At 34.4% G+C, this 23,373-nt stretch overlaps 1 protein-coding gene across 5 annotated transcripts in view; it reads left to right on the top strand.

The window, feature by feature from the left end:
* Positions 1-23,373, top strand: part of RAP1GDS1 (Rap1 GTPase-GDP dissociation stimulator 1) — a 152,310-nt gene that overhangs the window by 111,178 nt on the left and 17,759 nt on the right. For all 5 annotated transcript variants that reach the window (XM_043870714.1, XM_043870713.1, XM_043870710.1 and 2 more), the window contains 4 exons: positions 4,311-4,439; positions 12,284-12,409; positions 21,959-22,102; positions 22,569-22,700. In XM_043870714.1, coding sequence (XP_043726649.1) covers positions 4,311-4,439; positions 12,284-12,409; positions 21,959-22,102; positions 22,569-22,700 — 531 coding nt within the window. The remainder of the gene's footprint in view (positions 1-4,310; positions 4,440-12,283; positions 12,410-21,958; positions 22,103-22,568; positions 22,701-23,373) is intronic.

The raw sequence follows: 23,373 nt of genomic DNA, 5'->3' as shown, positions 1-23,373 counted from the left end.
CTCCAGATCTCCATTCTTTGGAGTTTCCATGTGTGTGTGACCTGAAGAACTTGGAACCATTGAAATTCAAATGTAGGTAGGTAAGTGTTCACACCAGCGCATGCGTTGATTGCCTTCTAAATCTCTTTGTATATGCATCTGTATTGCACCCCCTCAGTGCCTTTCTTCCTCTTCCTCCCCATAGATCATGCAGGGCCTGTGTCATCTTGATATTATGTAATTTTGTAATTCTGTATTTTGGTCAGTATTTGTCTGTGATGTGTGTCAGGAGCAATTTTTACAAGTCTTCAGACATTTATGACATTGTCCTGTCTAAAGACTGTCTTTCACACATATGTGTTTGCTATGTATGGGCCTGGGTTGCATTCTTGTGAACTGTATTTGTTGAGCTCTGACATTCTTTTGGAGTTGCTGGTATTCATTGAAGGATGCAATAAGTCTCAGTCTTGAATTGTGTCTCTCATTCTCTCAAATGTATCTAGAGAATGTGAACTGGTTCTGAGGATTTCTTCCAGTTAGTCTTTAATTTATGAGTCATATCCCTGATACCGTTCACAATAGCATGAGTGTCAGCCATGTCCTTTGAAGTCTATTAACAGCTTTCTTTGGGCAATAAGAAAAAGTGATTCAACTTAATCATTTGGTTCCAGCAATAAGAACTAATACTAATTTATTCCACACAAACAGGAGCTCTACTTAACCCTCAAAAGAACTATGTATTGATAACATAGTAAGTTGTAACTGAAATAGGCAACCAGATCTAATCATGGAATATTCTCCTAGACTTGAGTAGAATATCTACTCATATAAGCAAAATGAGGTGTCTGGTGCTTAATTAATATTATTTCACTCAAAATATCTAAGCACCAGTATCTAGGATTCCTACCGTGCTTTTAATTTCTTTCTTTTGTCACATCTGCCAAGCATATCGTTGAATTTTAGATCTCTTTTCTATATTTTTCCCCCAATTCCTGTACAAATTAGGTAATCCATTGGCAATGGTTCTTAAACTTTTGATCTCAGGGCTCTTTTAGACACTTAAAAATTACCAAAGATCTCAAAGAATTTTTGCTTATATGTATGGGTTATATCTATCAATATTATATTAGAAATTAAAATGAAGGCATTTTAAAAATTATGTAGTATCACACTTTCAAATAATAAAAACCCATTATAGGTCAACATAAATAGCATCTTTTTATGAAAAAAATAAGTTAAATTTCTTTAATTGCTGAAAAGAACAGCATTTATTTTACTGTGACTGTGTGATGTTAAGAATACAGTGACTACTGATACATTTTGGTGCCATTGACTGGGTTCATGCTAATGCCCCCAGCAGTTTTACTCACTACTGTTGTTGTGCCATCAATGGAAATGTCAGCATAGTGAAAAAGGCAAATCAAGTCTTGGTATTTTTATGAAAGTAATTTTGACCTGGTGATCCTCTGAAAGGGTTTTTGGGACTCCATTTTGAGAACTGTGTTCTAGGATGCCTGCCTATCTTGAGATGAAAATTTTGTATCAGCCTGTTTAAGTAAAAATATTTCCCTCTTCTGGGCCTCCATTAACAAAGGAGAATGACTTGGCTGCAATTGGCATAAACAGATTTTAGAATTATTTGAGTGTAACTTTTGTTTTAGTTACCTTCATAGAAATGGATATAAAAGATGGGCACCCAAGTGGTCTAAAATGAGGCCTGTCTATTGGATGGCTATATATTTTTTCTCTTTACTTGTGCGTGGTATGTGTGTTGTATGTGAATACCAAATTAATTTGGCTCCTGGGTAGCTTGAAAACACATTTTCATGAAGCAATGTGATTTTCATGAATTATGGCAATTTATACCATATGCCATTGGACTGTGCTACTTTTTCTGCTTATCTACCAGAATTTCAAATATCACTGCTTCAGTTTGTATGCCACAGATTGTATGAAACTCTGTAATGTTTCTTTTTTTGGGGCCCTCTTAGCCCTGGAACCAAAATCCATAATGTTGTAAAAGTGGTCAAAGAAAGTGGTAGAGATGCCAAGTTCAGAAAACATGAGCATTATTTAAGTGGCATTCTCCTGTTATCTCCTTCCTATATTTTGTTATTCCTCTAATGTCCCTGGACTGTTGGATTTTCAGTTTGTACCAACAGTACTGAGGGGGTGTGTGATGCTTACATATATGCAGACATATAGTGGAGTTTGACTCACTCAATGCATGCGCTAGTGCTCACGCTTACGTACCTGAGATTTAATGATTCAGCAGCTCTGCAGTATTTGAAGAGGTAGTCAAAATGAATAAATAAATAAAAATATTGCTAAAGAACAAGGATCTGCAGAGGTGATCCAATTATAAGGCACTCTATCAACTGGTAAGTAACCAAAATAATTTCTAACTTGGAAAGCTTCTTGGTGCATGATCTTTATAAATACTATAACCAAAATACAAATATATACTATAATAGGTGTAATACTATAGGTATAATAGGTGATTTGCCTGTAAGATAATGTAAGTGTTGTGAGTCATTAATTACTGAATTGTATAGTTAGAAAAAATAATTAGCATCAGAAGCATAAAAATGAATCATTTAATTGAATACATTCTTTTATATATATGTCCTTTTAGAATAGACTTCATAATTCCACTGCAAAATTTGAAATTGTTTTAGACTATTTGAACTCTCAATATAAACATCATTTGTCTCAGGATTTGTTTTCTATTCTTATTTTGGTAATAAGTCTCTTTCTAGTATAGATGACCCCCCCAACTGAGCCAGATAATATCCACAATTACCATCAGTTTTCAGGGCTGACAAGCTTCTGTTGGCTATCCCTTCATATTTGACTCTAAAAGCAGGAAAAATTAACTACACAGACCTCTAGGCAAGTAACCAATTGGCATGTGAGACAACTCAACCTTACCTTTTCTTTCTGATAATCACCCAGCCATCTCCTTATCTATAGGTTAAGAACTATGTTGTTGTTATGGTTTAGTCATGTCTGACTCTTTGCAACTCCTTGGTCTGTAGCCCTCAAGGCTGCTCTGCCAAAGGGATTCCCCAGGCAAGAATGCTGGAGTGGGCTGCCATTTTCTTCTCCAGGGGATCTTCCCAATCCAGGGATCCAACCCACATCTTCTGCATTGGCAGGCAGATTCTTTACCACTGAGCCACCAGGGAAGTTTAAGAACTCTGAAGAGTGGTAAAGAGATTAGTACACAAACTCCATCAAAGGATGTATGCTATGAGGAAAATGTGTTTTGTAAGAAACAGATTTTTATCTTTAGATAAACATACATAAAAAAAATTTGGAGAAAATTATTAACTTGAAAGTGGCATATAATTTTTAAAAGGAAAAGAAAAAAATTTTGAAAGCTTTCCTCTATCTTTAGATGAACCAGTTATTAGTAGTGATAGTGTTTTGCATAGGCATATGAGTGTCTTTCTTCTTATCTTATTCTCAAAGGCAGTACTTTTGGTTTTCATTTTGGTTTACTTACCTTCAACTTTGTTACAGGTATTCTATTATCATTGTTCATGAAGAGCCGTTGTGAAAATCCGGGGTATATTAAGTACTTTAAAATCAATTACCTTCTTAGAAAATGAAGGCAAGCAATAACAAAGCCATATTGACGTCTTTACCTCTCAAGCCAAATCTTCCTTTCTTTCCTAAGATGATTGTCACTATTATTAAATAAAACTTTGAAAAGAGAAATATTTTAAGTAACCAGATTTTTTTCCTTGTTAAAACTTTCCTTCCTAACAGTCATCAAAGAACACTCTGCTGCAAATAAATTATTTGAGTGTGTGATATATTTTTCATTCTTTATTATGAAGCAACTGTCTAAGGGGTTCTAAGACTTTTATCTTCTTAGTCTTTATTAAAGTTGCTTTTTTTTCTTATGCTTTTCATATACTCTGTGTCTTCCTGTTATGCAAATGTTACTTTGTCTAACCTTTTAACTTAAAAACCAATGGTAATGTTTAATTGTTTATGCATTTTAAAACCTACTTAGTAAAGGTATAAGACATTAAAAAAAAAACTGGTGATTTTACATATTACTTGAATTATTGTCATTTCTAAATTTCTTTGAAAATTTCATTGAAAAGTTTCAAAATTCAGTTCCTTTGAACTAATGTCTTAAACATTTTCAAGACTTACGAGCGGACTTAACCTTGCTTTACCATAATTGAAATAATATGAAATAGTATTGTGTTTGCAGTAGGGAGTATAAAAGGTGTTTTCTTCTTACTAATGTCCATTTAATACGTAAATACTTTGTGTGTTTTTTTTTTCTTGTTTGTTTGTTTGTTTTTTAACAGATTCCCTTCAAGCTCAGCTTATCAACATGGGTGTTATTCCTACCTTAGTTAAGTTACTGGGCATCCACTGCCAAAACGCAGCTCTTACAGAAATGTGTCTTGTTGCCTTCGGCAACTTAGCAGAACTTGGTAAGTCCTAGGCATAAACCAAAATGTAATTATTCATAACTGATTAATATACTTATAATACATTTTTCTTTAGATGTTAACCTGGAAATCCATTTAGATTCTTTTAGTTTTTTTTTTGAAGCATCATAGATACATTGTTTCAGTGTTAAAGTGTAGATCCAATTACATTTTAGGATTATATTGTTTACAATTGGAGCTAAGAAATTTATGTGTTTTTGCTCACTAAAGATATAGCTTAAAGATAAAATAGAAAATAAATGAATGCAGTCTAGTTCAGATTTGGGGGCAGAAAAGGAATGTGCAGCCCTTTTTATTGTCTTTGATTCCTAGTTTATGTGCACACATTATTATTCTATATTCACAATTATAGGATGAATCCAGTTTTAAAGTTTGCATGCTTATAAACATTATAGATTAAGCAGAATGAGATTTTCCCCCTTTTTGTTTGGCTTTACAGTCTTTTATAAATAAACTTGTCTGCTTAAAATATTAGTATTTTGGGGGGCGGATAGAAATGTTAGAATGAAAATCTTCACTTTTACTCCCTTCGGGAAACCAACTAAAACTACAGTAAAGAGATTTTTTTTTTTTTAAATACAAAACCATCAAGGAAAGGGGAGGGAAAACAAACAAAAGGGATAATATAAAAATTTTTTAGAACATGGAAAGAAAAGAAGCAATAACTCACTTAGCAAAATTTTGAAATTTGAATCCTTAATTGGAAAGCCAAGCACTAACCAATTTGTTCTTTGGTGTCTTCAAAAGTTTCAGGGTTTAGTGGCATCAAGAGTTTCTTTCCCTTCCCACTCTGGTAACTGGCCTTCCCATCTAAGCAGAAGACTGTATTTACTCTGTAGAGAGACTCAGAGTAGAGGGTAGGCTGGGGACAGCAGATTAATAAGAGGTACCAGAGTACCATTCTGAAAATAGTGAAAGTAGGTATGCTGAATTATCCCATTTGTTCTCTAGAATATGGACTTAAAGATACTTACGTTGGAATTCTTCTACACAGAGCTTTCAGATCTACAGGGAATCTTACAAGGCCACTCATAGATCCTAATCAGTTTTTAAATCCCAGTTCTTAATCAGTGGCAGACAACTAGAAAAGTAAGGACAGCCTGAACATGGGAAATAATGAAATTTTACAAAAGTAACTTGGAGGAAATAGAAACTATGCAGGGGGGAGGGGGGAACTCTAATATATTCAAGTAGAAAAATACTGTAAGCATGAAACTATAACAGGATGCTATTTTTAAAGAAAAAGGAACACAGCGAGAAAGCTAAAACAGCCAAAATGAAAGACAGTAAAATGTACAGAGATATATTTACAGAAGTAAAGCAAAAAGCAAGGGTATGGAAAATAGAGTATGTAGATAGAGGATCAGTCCAAGAGTTCTAGGAAGAGATAAATAGGAAAGAATTGCTGAATAAACCCAAGTGTCACAGAACTAAAATATATATTTCTCCAGATTGGAAGAATCTTATCAAATGACAGCCTAGTGGATGAAATTAGGCCCCCAGACCACAGCACATCAATGTGAAATTTTAGAATAATGGGGACAAAGGGAACATTTCATAGAATTCCAGAGAGAGAGAGGAAGGAAGAAAGTTACATAGAAAAGATTGTGACCAAAACCTGACAAAGATGCCACAAAAAAAGAAAACTACAGGCCAATATCACTGATGAACATAGATGCAAAAATCCTTAACAAAATTCTAGCAAACAGAATCCAACAACATATTAAAAAAATCATACACCACGACCAAGTGGGCTTTATCCCAGGAATGCAAGGATTCTTCAATATCCGCAAATCAATCAATGTAATACACCACATTAACAAATTGAAAGATAAAAACCATATGATTATCTCAATAGATGCAGAGAAAGCCTTTGACAAAATTCAACACTCATTTATGATTAAAACTCTCCAAAAAGCAGGAATAGAAGGAACATGCCTCAACATAATAAAAGCTATATATGACAAACCCACAGCAAGCATCACCCTCAATGGTGAAAAATTGAAAGCATTTCCCCTGAAATCAGGAACAAGACAAGGGTGCCCACTCTCACCACTACTGTTCAACATAGTGTTGGAAGTTTTGGCCGCAGCAATCAGAGCAGAAAAAGAAGTAAAAGGAATCCAGATAGGAAAAGAAGAAGTGAAACTCTCACTGTTTGCAGATGACATGATCCTCTATATAGAAAACCCTAAAGACTCTACCAGAAAATTACTAGAACTAATCAATGAATATAGTAAAGTTGCAGGATATAAAATTAACACACAGAAATCCCTTGCATTCCTATATACTAACAATGAAAAAACAGAAAGAGAAATTAAGGAAACAATACCATTCACCATTGCAACAAAAAGAATAAAATACTTAGGAGTATATCTACCTAAAGAAACAAAAGACCTATACATAGAAAACTATAAAACACTGATGAAAGAAATCAAAGAGGACACAAACAGATGGAGAAACATACCGTGTTCATGGATTGGAAGAATCAATATTGTCAAAATGGCTATTCTACCCAAAGCAATCTATAGATTCAATGCAATCCCTATCAAGCTACCAACGGTATTTTTCACAGAACTAGACCAAAGAATTTCACAATTTGTATGGAAATACAAAAAACCTCGAATAGCCAAAGTAATCTTGAAAAAGAAGAATGGAACTGGAGGAATCAACCTGCCTGACTTCAGACTCTACTACAAAGCCACAGTCATCAAGACAGTGTGGTACTGGCACAAAGACAGAAATATAGACCAATGGAACAGAATAGAAAGCCCAGAGATAAATCCACGAACCTATGGACACCTTATCTTTGACAAAGGAGGCAAGGATATACAATGGAAAAAAGACAACCTCTTTAACAAGTGGTGCTGGGAAAACTGGTCAACCACTTGTAAAAGAATGAAACTAGAACACTTTCTAACACCATACACAAAAATAAACTCAAAATGGATTAAAGATCTAAATGTAAGACCAGAAACTATAAAATTCCTAGAGGAGAACATAGGCAAAACACTCTCCGACATAAATCACAGCAAGATCCTCTATGACCCACCTCCCAGAATATTGGAAATAAAAGCAAAACTAAACAAATGGGATCTAATGAAACTTAAAAGCTTTTGCACTACAAAAGAAACTATAAGTAAGGTGAAAAGACAGCCGTCAGATTGGGAGAAAATAATAGCAAATGAAGAAACAGACAAAGGATTAATCTCAAAAATATACAAGCAACTCCTGCAGCTCAATTCCAGAAAAATAAATGACCCAATCAAAAAGTGGGCCAAAGAACTAAACAGACATTTCTCCAAAGAAGACATACAGATGGCTAACAAACACATGAAAAGGTGCTCAACATCACTCATTATTAGAGAAATGCAAATCAAAACCACAATGAGGTACCATTACACACCAGTCAGGATGGCTGCTATCCAAAAGTCTACAAGCAATAAATGCTGGAGAGGCTGTGGAGAAAAGGGAACCCTCTTACACTGTTGGTGGGAATGCAAACTAGTACAGCCACTATGGAAAACAGTGTGGAGATTCCTTAAAAAACTGGAAATAGAACTGCCATATGACCCAGCAATCCCACTTCTGGGCATACACACTGAGGAAACCAGATCTGAAAGAGACACATGCACCCCAATGTTCATCGCAGCACTGTTTATAATAGCCAGGACATGGAAGCAACCTAGATGCCCATCAGCAGATGAATGGATAAGGAAGCTGTGGTACATATACACCATGGAATTTTACTCAGCCGTCAAAAAGAATTCATTTGAACCAGTCCTAATGAGATGGATGAAACTGGAGCCCCTTATACAGAGTGAAGTAAGCCAGAAAGATAAAGAACATTACAGCATACTAACACATATATATGGAATTTAGAAAGATGGTAATGATAACCCTATATGCAAAACAGAAAAAGAGACACAGAAATACAGAACAGACTTTTGAACTCTGTGGGAGAAGGTGAGGGTGGGATGTTTCAAAAGAACAGCATGTATACTATCTATGGTGAAACAGATCACCAGCCCAGGTGGGATGCATGAGACAAGTGCTCGGGCCTGGTGCACTGGGAAGACCCAGAGGAATCGGGTAGAGAGGGAGATGGGAGGGGGGATCGGGATGGGGAATAAGTGTAAATCTATGGCTGATTCATATCAATGTATGACAAAACCCACTGAAATGTTGTAAAAAAAAAAGAAAAAAAAAAAAGAAAAGATTGTGAATCAGTAGACATCAGAAGTATCAAAAGAAAAGTGGTAACCAAAAGAAAATGGAATGTTGTTGCCTTCAAAAATTTGAGGAAAAATCATTTCCAGTATAGAATTCTATATGCAGATCATCAGTCAAGTGTGAGGTAACAATAGGGACAGTGTTAAACATGAATGTCTCAGAAAATCGGTATCCTTTATATCTTTCCTGGAAGCCTCTGGAAGATGTGTTCCAATGAAACAAGGGATATAAATAATAAGATTACACAGGAATCAGGAGACAAGAGATTCAACAGGAAAATAGGAGCTTCTAGTAGGATGGTGACATGACAGCCCCAAATGTCCTGTTTTCAAAGAGCAACCAGTCCCGACTGGGGAAACTCTTACACGAGATGAAATTAATTGAGCACCTAAAGAGAACGTGCTTATTAAGAAAAAAGTCAGACAACTGATGGAGAGTTTGGAGTTGAATTAATAAGTACATTGAAAGCTAAATAAATGAGAAAAAAAAAAGTAATTCCAAGGAAATAAAAGTAACTCCAGGCCACATGACACAGTGTGTTATTGAAACACTAATTACTTCAAGCCAAAATTACAGTATAATTGCACTGTAAAGATGTAGGTTATTGTGGAGACAGGAAAAGGAGAAAGCTAGTGCTTCATCTTTCATAGTGGAAGGTCAATCAAAAATACCTAAAACTAAAAAAGCAAAAATTGTCAATATAAAATGTTTTTGGAGGTAAATATCAGTGAATTAGCTAAAAGAGCTTTATGTGCTTGTTTTTGAAGAAGAAATGGGAAAGGGGGACTGGATTCTCCTGGTAATATAAGTATTAGAACTAACTCTTTAAACTCATATATAATTTTGTTAAAAAATCAACCCTTAACGGGGGACTTCCCTGGCTGTCCAATAGTTAAGACTTCACCTTCTGATGCAGAGGGTGCAGGTTCAGTTCCTGGCTGGGGAGCTGAGACCCCACATGCCTCACAGCCAAAAAAACCAAAACATATAAAACAGGAGCATTATTGTAACAAATTCAATAAAGACTTTTTAAAAAATGGTCCACATTAAAAAAAAAAAAAAGAACTTTAATAATAAACCCTTAGGAAAAAGTCCTTCTTGCTGAAAGTCTTAAGGATCTGTGGCATTTAAATCAAATATAATGTCCAAATCACGGCTCATGCTGTCCTTTCTCTGTATCCACCTACGGGATATGATCAGATTTTCTTCATGAATTCCTATATTAATCATGGTGCATTGTTCCCTTGTACTGGCAAATGGACTGAATTATTTAACAACAGTGATTTTGTTTCAGTTTAATAAGTGGAAGAATAAAATATGGGTTGGAAAAAAGTGCTTCAACTATTTTGAAAAGAGTTAAGAGTACATAACTGATAAATCATGTCTAGTTCATCTATGATTTTGTTTCATTTATTTGAAGAATTGTGTGAAACAAAAGAGCAACCACAAATGTTGAGGAATTAAATCATTCCTGTTTAAATCAAACTAACTTTTTGGGTAAGGTGTAATGTTTGTAAAATTTGATTTCTGAGAGTTTAGGTAGCTTATTAGAAAAGACACTCCACCCTTTGCTCTTTTTTTGTAGCACTAATGAATCTTACTTAGAAGTCTTGGACTGGATTCACATCATTTTGGGATAGGTCTGGTACATGTGCCAAAAGCAGGGTAACAGTAGAGTAAATCAAAACTGTTTTAAACAAATATAAATATTTGTTTCTCCATTTTCTTTTAAAGTTGAATTTCTAATATTTTTTATTTGATATTGGAAGAGATTTACCAGAAACTAGAGAATAGAATGTAACTCTTGCATTTGTTTACTTGTTTTTTCAGTCACACATTCAAAAAATCAACAAATTTCTTTTGAACACTTGCCCTGTACTAGGCACCATACTGTATACTGTGTTTGTGGTAGTCATGCTCTCAAGCAGCTTATATTTTAGTAGGTGATGTGGAAACTTATTTCTAAAATGAACTTATAAACAAGCATATAATTGTAAGTTACAATAATTGCTATTATGAGGACATAATTGAATGAGGTAAGGAAGGAATTTAAATTACAGATGTACATTCTAGGTGGGAAGGAACATTTCAGACAGTTAAAATTTCTAAATATTTATCTTCTTCAAACAGTGTAGTTTACCTTTCTCAGAAAGTTGCTGGTGGATGCGTCTACTGAAACTAAAAACTTGAATGTGAATGAACATAGGTAATAGAGTATCTAATACAGGAAGGAGAAGAAAATATCCATCAAGATCATGAAAAAGGAATTCCAGGATGTCAGTGTGCCCAGCAGACATGGAGAGCAAGCAGTCTTGACTAGATTGGTCGATTCTCTGAGAGAAACTTTAGATAAATTGATAGGATATCTGATGCAGCAAAAGGACTGAGAATCAGAAAGGAAATAGACTGGATTCTGGTTGTATTTTGGAGGTAGACTAATAGATTTTGGTTATTATGTGGATACACTGAGAGAGAACAAGTGAGTGATGACCCCCAGGTTTCTGCGTGTATGGAGGGCAGGTAGGTGGCATGTTTATTCACTAAATTATGGAACTCTGGAGAGAGAACAGATGTATCAGAATATCAGATGTCTACCCTAGGCATGGTGTTTGGAGAAAGAACAGACATATCAGAATATCAGAAGTCTACCTTAGGCATGGTGTTTGGATGCTAGATAGATATTCAAATGGAGATGTCAAATGGACATTTAAATAGCCAGGAGTTAAGAAGAGGGCTAGAGGTATGATTGTATAAGCATCAACATATAGGAGGTATTTTTATGCTACAGAAAAAAATTAGATTGCCTAGGGTGAGAGTAAGGATCAAAAAGGTAAGAAAGCAGAAGATGAAGTCTCAAGGAACTAGAATTTATACTGGTCTGGTGGAAAGGAGGAGCATGCAAAGGAGACTGCAGAATGTAGAGGTGGACCCAGACTGGTTTGAGGTGGGTTTAGGTATGCATGTGAGTTGAGGAAGTAGAGACAGCGTATGTAGACAGTGCTGTCAAGAAACTTGTTTGTGAAATTCAACAGACTGGATGGTAGCTTCATGAAAGTGGAGCAAAGGGAAGGTATTTGGTTTTAATATTGCTTTTTTTGTGAGAAATATTAAAGCATATTTAAATGTTGAGGATGAGGCTCTAGAGTGAAAGATCGGAGACAAGAAAGAAGGCATGTCAGGGACAGTGTGAAAATATACCACTCTAATGGTGTAAAAATAAGTCACCTTTAATTCAGCCGTGTGAAATGCAATCTGCTATGAGTAATTTTTCTTCTTTGGCTAAAAGCCTTGAAACTATGAATTTATAACAGTAATTTTACCATTGCTATGGTTACCTATATATTATGCTAGCAAACATTTTTTTTTATAGCCTTGAATATAATTGGGTCAGAACATCTTAAAGCTTTAGACATTTTTCCTCTACAGAGGCATTAAAGAAAAAAAAAAAAAAAAAAGGACTGTTTTCTGTATTTGAAGAGTGTTTTCATTTATCAGTAATGAAACAAAATGACCAAGTATTGAAAGTAATAGAAAACAGTTTCTGTGCTTAATTTTGTTTTCTTACTCTAAATTTTCCTCTTTATTTTTTACAGAGTCAAGTAAAGAACAGTTTGCCAGTACAAACATTGCTGAAGAGCTGGTGAAACTCTTCAAGAAGCAAATAGAGCATGATAAGAGGGAAATGGTTTTTGAAGTTCTTGCTCCATTGGCAGAAAACGGTGAGAAGATAAACGCACCTCTTGATTTTTGATCATGTAGGCTTTTTCCATTTTTTTCTGGTATTATTTAATTGCCAGCTGTTTAACTCAAATTCCATTCTTTTATTAATGATGTGATAAGTTTTATTTCAGATATCTCTAACTTCAGCTGCATTATATATTTCATAACTATATATATATTGGCCAAAACTACTTTTTAGATTTCTTTGATTTTAAAATCTTGGGAAAGGTGGTTCTGTAGGTTACACATTCTTATGCCAGTCTGGAAAAGGCAGCTGAGAGGCTCTACTCCACTTATATACTCTTGCAGGGCAAAGGCCATAAAAGTTGGAGCACCAGGCCTACCAACTGTGTGGACGCTGAGGATGAGGCTCTAGAGTGAGAGGTTGGAGGTTGTGAAGAGGCAGGAGGGAATGAGGAGGGCCTTTAAAAGAAGGCATGTCAGGGACAGTGTGAAGTATACCACTTTAATGGTGTAAAGTAGTCTTTATACCAGTTAGGCAAAAAATCTTAAGGGATACACTCTAGGAATAAGAGGGAACCAGAGGAAACAAACCATCCCATAATAATTTTTCAAATATAGTGTCTAGCACATAGTCAGAGAGGATGTGAGGAGACAAGACATTGTAAGCAAGAATCAACACAAAGAACAGGCAACAAATATCCAGATACTGGAATTATTAGACATTGATTCAAAACAGGTATGCTTATTATGTTCAAAGAGTTAAAAACAAACTTGAAAATTTTAGATTTTCAACTAAACTAGAAACTATGAAAAGTAGAATAGCTGATTTGAAAAGGAAATAATTGGGAATTCCTTAATTGAGAAATACAACAAAAATTAAGACCCTAAATAGATGAGTTTGACAGATGATTAAATATAGTTAAATTAGAGAACCAGTGAACTGGAAGATAGAATGGAAGGAAATCCAGAATGAAATACAGAGAAAGAAAAGGACCAATATACATTAAAAAAAATAAGAGGGAAAGGGACTCATATATATTTTTTGGAGTCGCAGAAAGAAGGGAGATGGGAGAGCATAAGTTTGAAGAAATTTTAGCAGAGCATTTGTCAAAAATTATGAACGATATCAAGGATTCAGGAACCCCAATAATTTAAAAACATGATTCAAAGAAATACACATTTAGATAGGTCATATCGAAATTGGAAAAAAAAAAAAAAGAATTTTAAAATTAGCCAGGAGAAAAATAGTACCTAAAAAGAGGCAAAAGTTTGACTGCTAACTTCTTGACAGTCGCAATGAAAACCAGATGACAAACATGTTCTGTGTGCTGAAAGAAAATAAATACAACTTAAAATTCTAATCCCAGCGTAACTACCCATCAGAACTGAAAGCAAATGAAGTTGTTTTCAGATTAGAAACTGCGAAAGTTCACCACCAACATACTCTCACTAAAAGGAAACTATAAAGGATTTTTGTAGATAAAAGGAAAATGATTCCCCCAAAAAAGGAAACTGAGTCCAAAAAGGTTATAGGTGCAGGGGAGGAGAAAGAAGCAAAAAAAAAAAAACAAGCAATAAATGTGTATGTAAATCTAATGAACATTGAATATACAAAATAATAAAAATAATTCATTGTGAAATTTAAAGTGTGTATATATATATATATGTATATATATTTTATATACCACAAAATGGAGTAGGCAAGAGGAGATGGGGACAACAAGGATGAGATGGTTGGATGGCATCACTGACTTGATGGACATGAGCTTGAGTAAGCTCTGGGAGTTGGTGATGGACAGGGAAGCCTGGTGTGCTGTAGTCTGTGGGATCGCAAAGAGTCAGACACGACTGAGCAACTGAACTGAACCACAAAATGAGTGTATAAATCTGGAGGGACATAAAAGTGAAGAGTTCCAAGACACTTATATTATCTGGAAGAAAGTACCATTAGATTCTGATTAATGACTCCAAATTTTAAGTGAACTAGAATAATTTTTAAAACCAAATGCAACTAGTGGAAAGATTTATGGAAAGAATTTTTTTTAATACAGCATCAACTAACAGAAGAACAGGGAGCAAAGGGAACATGGAACAGGAGGTAAAAATAGGGGTAAAAAATATACGAGATTTACGACACAGTATTTTGGTAATTACATTAAATGTATGTGGCCTAAATGCTTTAGTTAAAATAAAGACCAACTGTTAACTGAATTTTTAAAAACCAACTAAAACAAGCAATACTTCTTAAGTATGAGGAGATTTAAAAGATTGAAAAAATATACCATTCAAACCTGAAAAAGGCCGAGATAGTCATATTATCAGTACTATCAGGTAAAATAGACATTACTATTAAAAAACTTGCTAGAGATAAAGAAGGTGACTTTATCATGATGAAAGATCCAGTTCACTTGGAAGCTATAAAAATACATATTATCCCAAAAGATTAGAAGCAAAAGTATTCAGAACTATGAGGACAACTAAATATCCACAAATATCATAGGACAAATAGACTTTTAAAAAACAGTAGTATAAAAAAAAAAAAAACAGTAGTATAGAAAATGTGGACAACATGATTGTGAAAATTGATTTAATGGACATACTTGGAACCCTGCACCTTGCTTCAGAGCCCTTGCAAGTACATATGAAACATTTAAAATGTGTATACTTCTCATGGAAAAAATTTTAACAAAGAATTGCTATTTTACAGTATGTTAGAGTTTTTTTTTTTTTCCTAATAATGAAAATGAGAACACTTAGCTGAAATCTTTTATGATGCATGTAAAGCCATACTTAAAGTGACTTTTTTTTCACTTTAAAATTATATAATGGAAAATGAAAACAGCTAAAATCAATAAGCTCAGTTTTAATCTCAGAAATTAGTGAAGAAAAACATAAACGAAACCCAAAAAAAGTAGAAGGGAGGAAATACAAAGAACTGAAATTAATAAGATAGAAAATATGTAACACAATATAAGCATATATTTGCTAATGCTGAGTCTGAAAAGATGTCATAGAACTGGTAAATCCCTAGTAAGATTAATCAGGGGGAAAAAAAAAGAGGGAAGGCACAAATAACCAGAATCAAGAAAATAGATCTCACTACAGATGTTACAGATACTAGAAGAATGTTATAAAAATTTGATGCCCATACATTTTCAAGTATGGATGACACAAGAAGAGAAAAGTCGAGTAATCTTACCTTACATTCTTTCAAGGAATAGGAAACGCAAATATACTCACTAATGTATTTTGTGAAACTAATAAAATACAATCAAAGACCATAGAAGAAAAAAAATTAAAGGCCAGTCTCACCATGAAGATAGATCCAAAATTCCCATAAACTTTTAGCAAAAAATTTCCAATAATATATTTAAAAATTAATCATCATACTAAATTGGATTTATTCCAGAAATGTAGTTTATTATTCCAAATGCAATCAATATAATTCATCACATTAAAACTTAATAAAGGGGAAAATCATGTGATCTTCAGTTCAGTCGCTGAGTCGTGTCCAACTCTGTGACACCATGGACTGCAGCACGCCAGGCCTCCCTGTCCATCACGAACTCCCGGAGTTTACCCAAATTCATGTCCATTGAGTCGGTGATGCCATCCAACCATCTCATCCTCTGTCATCCCCTTCTCCTCCTGACCTCAGTCTTCCCCAGCATTAGGGTCTTTTCAAATAAGTCAGCTCTTCACATCAGGTGGCCAAAGTATTGGAGTTTCAGCTTCAGCATCAGTCCTCCCAATGAACACCCAGGACTGATCTCCTTTAGGATGGACTGGTTGGATCTCCTTGCAGTCCAAAGGACTCTAAGAGTCTTCTCCAACACTACAATTCAAAAGCATCAATTCTTTGGCACTCAGCTTTCTTTGTAGTCCAACTCTCACATCCATATATGACCACTGGAAAAACCATAGCCTTGACTAGATGGACCTTTGTTGGCAAAGTAATGTCTTTGCTTTTTAATATGCTATCTAGGTTGGTCATAACTTTCCTTCCAAGGAGTAAGTGTCTTTTAATTTCATGGTTGCAGTCACCATCTGCAGTGATTTTGGAGCCCCCAAAAATAAAGTCTGCCATTGTTTCCCCATCTATTTGCCATGAAGTGATGGGACCGGATGCCATGATCTTAGTTTTCTGAATGTTGAGCTTTCAGCCAACTTTTTCACTCTCCTCTTTCATTTTCATCAAGAGGCTCTTTAATTCTTCTTCACTTTCTGCCATAAGGGTGGTGTCATCTCCATATCTGAGGTTATTGATATTTCTCCTGGCAGTCTGGATTCCAGCTTGTGCTTCATCCAGCCCAGCATTTCTCATGATGTACTTACTCTGCATATAAGTTAAATAATCAGGGTGACAATATACAGCCTTGATGTATTCCTTTTCCTATTTGGAACCAGTCTGTTGTTCCATGTCCAGTTCTAACTGTTTCTTCCTGACCTGCATACAGATTTCTCAAGAGGCAGATCAGGTGGTCTGGTATTCCCATCTCTTGAATAATTTTCCACAGTTTATTGTGATCCACACAGTCAAAGGCTTTGGCATTGTCAATAAAGCAGGAATAGATGTTTTCTTGAACTCTCTTGCTTTTTTGATGATCCAGCAGATGTTGGCAATTTGATCTCTGGTTCCTCTGCCTTTTCTAAAACCAGCTTGAACATCTGAAAGTTCACAGTTCACATTTTGTTGAAGCCTGGCTTGGATTTTGAAGCTTGAATTTTGAGCATTACTCTGCTAGCGTGTGAGATGAGTGCAATTGTATGATCTTACATCCAGAAAAAACATTTCATAAGATTAAGCATCCATATGTGGTTTTTAAAAACTTCACAAACCATTACTAGAAGAGAGTGAAGAGAATATATAACCCGAATTCTGTAGAAAACATTACACCCAGTGGTAAAACAAAAAGCATTTCCTTTTAAGATTGGGAATGAGAAGGATCATCCCCATTTTTATTTCTTATTGTATTTTAGGAACTATCCAGTGCTATAGAGTAAAAAAGAAAGAAAAGATATTGGAAGGAAATAAGCTATCATTTTTCATAGATGATATGATTACATCCTGAATACAAAAGAATAGATTAATCTTGAAAATTAAAGTTTGGGTTGCTAGCCAAAAGAAAGAAATATATCTGAAAACCCAAAGCATTGTATTTTTACATACCAGCCAAAACAGAAAATACATTTTTAAAATACGTTGTTTCCTATAGTATAAAAACAAAATATTTAAGGGAATTCTTGGTAGTCCAGTGGTCAGGAGGACTCTGTGCTTTCACTGCTGGGGGCCCCGCATTTGATCCCTGGTCTGGGAGCTAAGATCCTGCAAGCTGAGTGGCTTTAAAGAAAAAAAAAAGAAGAAGTACTTAAGAATAGATTAATAAAAGATGTCTAAGATCTCTGGCAGAAAACTGTAGAAAATCATCAAGAGAAACTAAGATCTAAATAAACAGAAAGCTATATGTATTCTGTAATGATGTTATATTGCCCCATACTGATCTGAAGACTTAACTGCAGTTCTCATCACAATCCCAAAGACCAAGAATAGTCAAGATAATGTGAAAGAGAACAAGGGAGCAGAACTGGTTTTTACTTCATAACAATAATAAAGTTTTATTCTGATAAAACTCTTACTATATTTAAAAGACAATGTAGTATTGGTTCAAAGATGGACAGGAAAACCAGTGGAACAGGATAACCCAGAAACAAATAGATGCATTAGTAGATGTTTATTTTACTAAGAAAAAAAGGTACCACTATGGAGCTATATGGAAAGGACGGTTTGTTAAATAAATGGTGCTAGAAATGTAGAAAATACAATTGGAGACACACATACAATCCCACTTTTTACTATTTTAAAATTTTCATTTCAGATACATTATTGAATGTAAAAGTTGAAATAAGAAAGTTTATCTTAAAACATGAGATAGGAGAATAGCATCACAGGCTTGCATACAGAAAATTTTATGTCACAAAAAGCTTAACTGAAAGGAAAAAATGATAAATTTGGTTATTTTAAAAATAAAAATTTGAGAAAAGCATGACTGTAGATGAGATGATATTTACAACACGTGTCACCAGCAGAGGGCTGATGTGTATACCATGTAGAAAAACACCCCCAAATCATTAAGAGAAATGTAGAAAATTCAGTGGTGAACACGTGCAAATGATTTGAGAAGGCCTTTGACAAAAGATAAAATCCAAGTAGCTAATGAACACATAAAAATATGCTCAACTCATTAAAAATTAGGGAATGCAAAATAAAACCACAATAAAATACCACTATGTATTCACTGGAAAAAATGATAATACCAAGTGTTGATGAAGGTGTGGAACAATGGAAACTCATTAAATGCTGATGGGACTATACTGCTACTGCTGCTAAGTTAACTTCAGTCATGTCCGACTCTGTGCGACCCCATCCCTGGGATTCTCCAGGCAAGAACACTGAAGTGGGTTGCCATTTCCTTCTCCAGTGCATAAAAGTGAAAAGTGAAAGTGAAGTCGCTCAGTCATGTCCGACTCTTCGCAGCCCCATGGACTGCAGCCTACCAGGCTCCTCCATCCATGGGATTTTCCAGGCAAGAGTACTAAATTGGTATAATTTGGAGAACAGTCTCTACTGAGTTAGAGGTACGTGTTCCCAGTGATCCAAAAATTCTGCTGTTAGGTGTATACCCAGAAACATGTTCATGTACACCAGGAGCCATTCCAGGAATGTTCATAACAGCATTGTTTATAGTAATGAAATATTTAAACAACTTGTATCCATTAACAGTAGATTAACATGGTATATCCATATTATGGAAAAATACAGTTATGGAAAGGAATGAAGACAGCCATAACCAATAGTGTAGATGAGTCCTATAAACATATTAAAAAGAAAAAGCCAGCACTGAAAAATACATGATTCCATTTACATGAAGTTTCAAAAAAAGCTGAAATTAAGCTATAGTTTTTAAGGGATGATTATTTGGTGAAACTGTAAAAGTATGGATATGTATGGATACTATTACCTTTAAAAATCAGGGTAAAAAAAATCAGGGTAGTGATTTGAAAGGGACATATGTGACAGGAAAAAGTCACACAGGGGTTTCTCGGGTTTTTGGTGATGGATTTCTTGATTTAGGTGATAGTTCTGTGGTTATTTAATGTATTTAATAATAATAGTTGATTAAGTATAACGTAAGGACTTCCCTGATAGCTCAGTTGGTAAAGAATCTGCCTGCAATGCAGGAGACCCCGGTTCAATTCCTGGGTCAGAAAGATCCGCTGGAGAAGGGTTAGGCTACCCACTCCAGTATTCTTGGGCTTCCCTTGTGACTCAGCTGGTAAAGAATCCACCTGCAATGTGGGAGACCTAGGTTTGATCCCTGGGTTGGGAAGATCCCCTGGAGAAGGGAAAGGCTACCCACTCCAGTATTCTGGCCTGGAGAATTCTGTGGACTGTATGTATAGTCCATGGGGTCGCAAAGAGTCAGACACAACTGAGCAACTTTCACACTTATGCATAACATATATTTATGCACTTTGTTGAATTTGTGGGATTTTTCCACCACTTAGAAAAGACTTTTAAATATACAGTCATACAGATATACACATACACATACACATACACATACATATATATATATAAAACATGATACATAAATAGTAGTGATATAAGTAGATGTCCTTGGGCAGAATGGTACTGATAAAAGTGTGCTAGGCTTTCTTCTTTGGCAGAATGCCTTGCTCATCCTTTTTAATAAGGCATTTTAAGTGTCCCATATATATGTGTGATTACAGTTAAACTTTGAGAAGAAAGATCTCATAGTTTAACCTTAGCACATGTCATATTTTCTGCATGCCTTAGATCTTATAGGAGGAATTTATTTTTCATCTCATTTGGTGGTTTGGCCAAATAGGAAATTTTCAATGTGACCTTCAGGTAGTTTTATGCCAGAGAATGACCTGTAACCTTCCTTGCAGTCTTTCATAATAACTGTTTTTATTTATTTGTTTTGTTCTCCACTATCTTCACTTGTTGTGTTTTATAACTGTGAAGTGGACTGAATGATAACTTTGAAAATTTGTGTCTGGACTATCCTTAGCATATCATCCTTGGTTTCCTTGTATGCAAAGGAGAGTGATTCCAACATTTAAACTGGGATTTCTGTAATTCAAGGTTTTTTGTATTTTTTAAGGCTTTTTCGTCATGGCTTTCAATTCCAGTCACCACATATTTCTAGTTCTATCATTCTGTAACCAAGGAAACGCCCTACTTTCAGCATGGCACAGTGCAAGTATACTTTATAAAAAAATATTCCAGGTTGAATATTCTGTATATTCTGAAATAATATGCCAAAGAAGATCAGGGGTCCTAGTGATAGGGAAAAAAGGCCAAATTTTTACACATTAAAATGGTCTGAAAGAGAAAATCTTAAGTTTGGAAAAAAGAAAAATGGTCTGTTTCTCCCAAGTAACACGCTTACACTGTCCTTGCTGTAGATATATGCATATACAGCTTAGGGAAACTGAAGGCTAAAATAAAATCTGACTAAACAATAAAATTAAGTTTGAAAATATCTGTGTAGCTAATGCATTTCTAAGTTCAGTTGATCAACATTTATCTTAAGTAGTATCAAATATACCCAAAATATTTAAGTAGACCAATTTAGGTTAAAACACAAGGATGAATGAAGTATATACAATATCTGCTGAATTGGGGGAGACAGATATGAACGTGAATATAAAATCTTCAGTGAAATATGTTCTATAATGAAAGAATATTTAAGATATTAGGAGTGTAAACTATTGATTCGATAGACAAATATAGTTTGCTATGAAGATAGTATTTTAAAATACAATTGGGATGTAAAATCTGTCTAAAATTCCTTAGTTTGTTAGTTATCCATCAAAAAATTTCAAAGTTATTTTTTCTTTCCACTTTTATTATGAAAATTTTGCTCTATTCAAATGTAGAGCAAATATAATATAATGAACTACGTTCCCATCACTTGAGAAAGCTTCAAATTAATGAAGACCTGAAGCCCGTTTTTAAAACATGACTTTTCAAGTTCAGAAAGTTATAAATTAACTGCCCTAGAAAAATAACAATGTATAAATATGAATCCAAATATACATACCTTGTGATATACTTTGAAATTTACTAATACCTCTTTTCAATACCTCTTTCAATATCTTGGTATTCAAACTCCATTAGTGGATATATTTTGACTGATATATCATCTGTGTGTGTTTTATAAAACAGTGTGGGATATTTTATAGTGTTGCCTTTTAAATGTGAGTATAATCTCTAGAATAACAGTAGATATTACTTGCCTTCAGAGCTGAGAATCAATTTGTTTAGGTGCTGCCAGACATTGTGAAAAGTGATATAATAGCAAATGGAAAAATGAAATAAAGCCCTGTGTATTTAAGCTGCACTGTCTGATACTTCCTTTTGAAACTCAAATCTTCAAAGGAGCATTATCTAAATCATGTACTTTCTTGGTGTCTTATAATTCTTAACAATAAATTGCTTACACCAGAACTATTTCATCTTAAATTTTGGTTATTTTGTTCACATTATTCTTTAGATGCTATTAAACTACAGCTTGTTGAATCAGGCCTGGTAGAATGTCTACTGGAGATTGTTCAGCAGAAAGTGGATAGTGACAAAGAGGAGGATATTGCTGAGCTCAAAACTGCTTCGGATCTAATGGTTTTATTACTTCTTGGAGGTGAGTTGTAATTTATGCCAATAAAAGAAAATGATTGTCAGATTTTTTTTTTAATTTATTGTCTCTTTTATAAATACTTCATTAGGCATTTTCTCTCATTTTCCTGTCACATTTAATCTTGTTGATGTGATGATTTTGAAACACATCATAAAGAGAACTAGAGATAATGAACCTGGACAGGAGGAGTCTTTACTATCTTACACAGTATTTAAAGAGCTGTCATTTAGAAGAGACACCTATGATGCCAAAGATCTAAAAGCTAGATGGCTACTTGGGATTTAGAATAGAAAAATTCTAAACCCTTTTGTCCAGTCTCTACTAAAAGTTTATTATAAAAAGAGCCATTACTTCTTCCTTTATGAATTGTGGACTGTGAAGTATATGATTTCCCAGTTGGGTATTCAGTTAAGAATATGGATATGTCACTCCTAAGTATTTCCCTCGTATCTATTTCATTTATCTCTAGATGAATCCATGCAGAAATTATTTGAAGGAGGAAAAGGTAATGTGTTTCAAAGGGTACTATCTTGGATTCCATCAAATAACCACCAGCTACAGCTTGCTGGAGCATTGGCAATTGCAAATTTTGCCAGAAATGGTAAGCATATTAGTTCATTCTTAGTAAATCAGGCTTTCTATATTTTAGAATTCTGCTTTGCCATAACATGTACTAAACCTAGTTCAGAAGCATATGCAGTATCTGTGTGTACTACTACCTTAATTTTTCAGAAATCTGAAATACTAATAGTGACTTGCCCAACAAATTACATGTTTTATGCACTTCAACTAAGAGCTAATAGTTTAAAGATAATGAACAGTGACTTTGAAGTTCTTCTTTTTGAATACTCTACACTTCAGAGATGAATAAACTTTAGTCCCATGCTAATATATTTCTGATCTAGAAGGATATGCTCTTTGGATTTAGATTTTATCTTGGTTTTAATAACCTGAGTATTCATTATTGTGCCTCAATTTATACTCTTATGTCTACAGAACTTAAGTGTGGGTGATCTACTGGTTTAGGCTGGAATATTAAATAATACTTCAGAGGCACCAGACTTCATGTATACTTCTGAAGTCTGATACTACTGCTGTTCATTCTAGAAACTTATTCTTATACTAGGAAGTATGTTATTCTATACTTATGTCTAGGAAATATGAGTTACTTTTGTTTTTAATTTGATTTTATTTGAGTATTAACTCTTGTTATAGCATGTTTTAATAATGACTTATTCCATTTTTCCTTCTGTCTTTTTGGGGACCATCATTAG

This window comes from Cervus elaphus, chromosome 17 (genome assembly GCF_910594005.1).
Source record: "Cervus elaphus chromosome 17, mCerEla1.1, whole genome shotgun sequence".
NCBI lineage: Eukaryota > Metazoa > Chordata > Mammalia > Artiodactyla > Cervidae > Cervus > Cervus elaphus.
The sequence above is the reverse complement of the archived record's forward strand: the minus strand, read 5'-3'. Positions and strand labels throughout refer to the sequence as shown.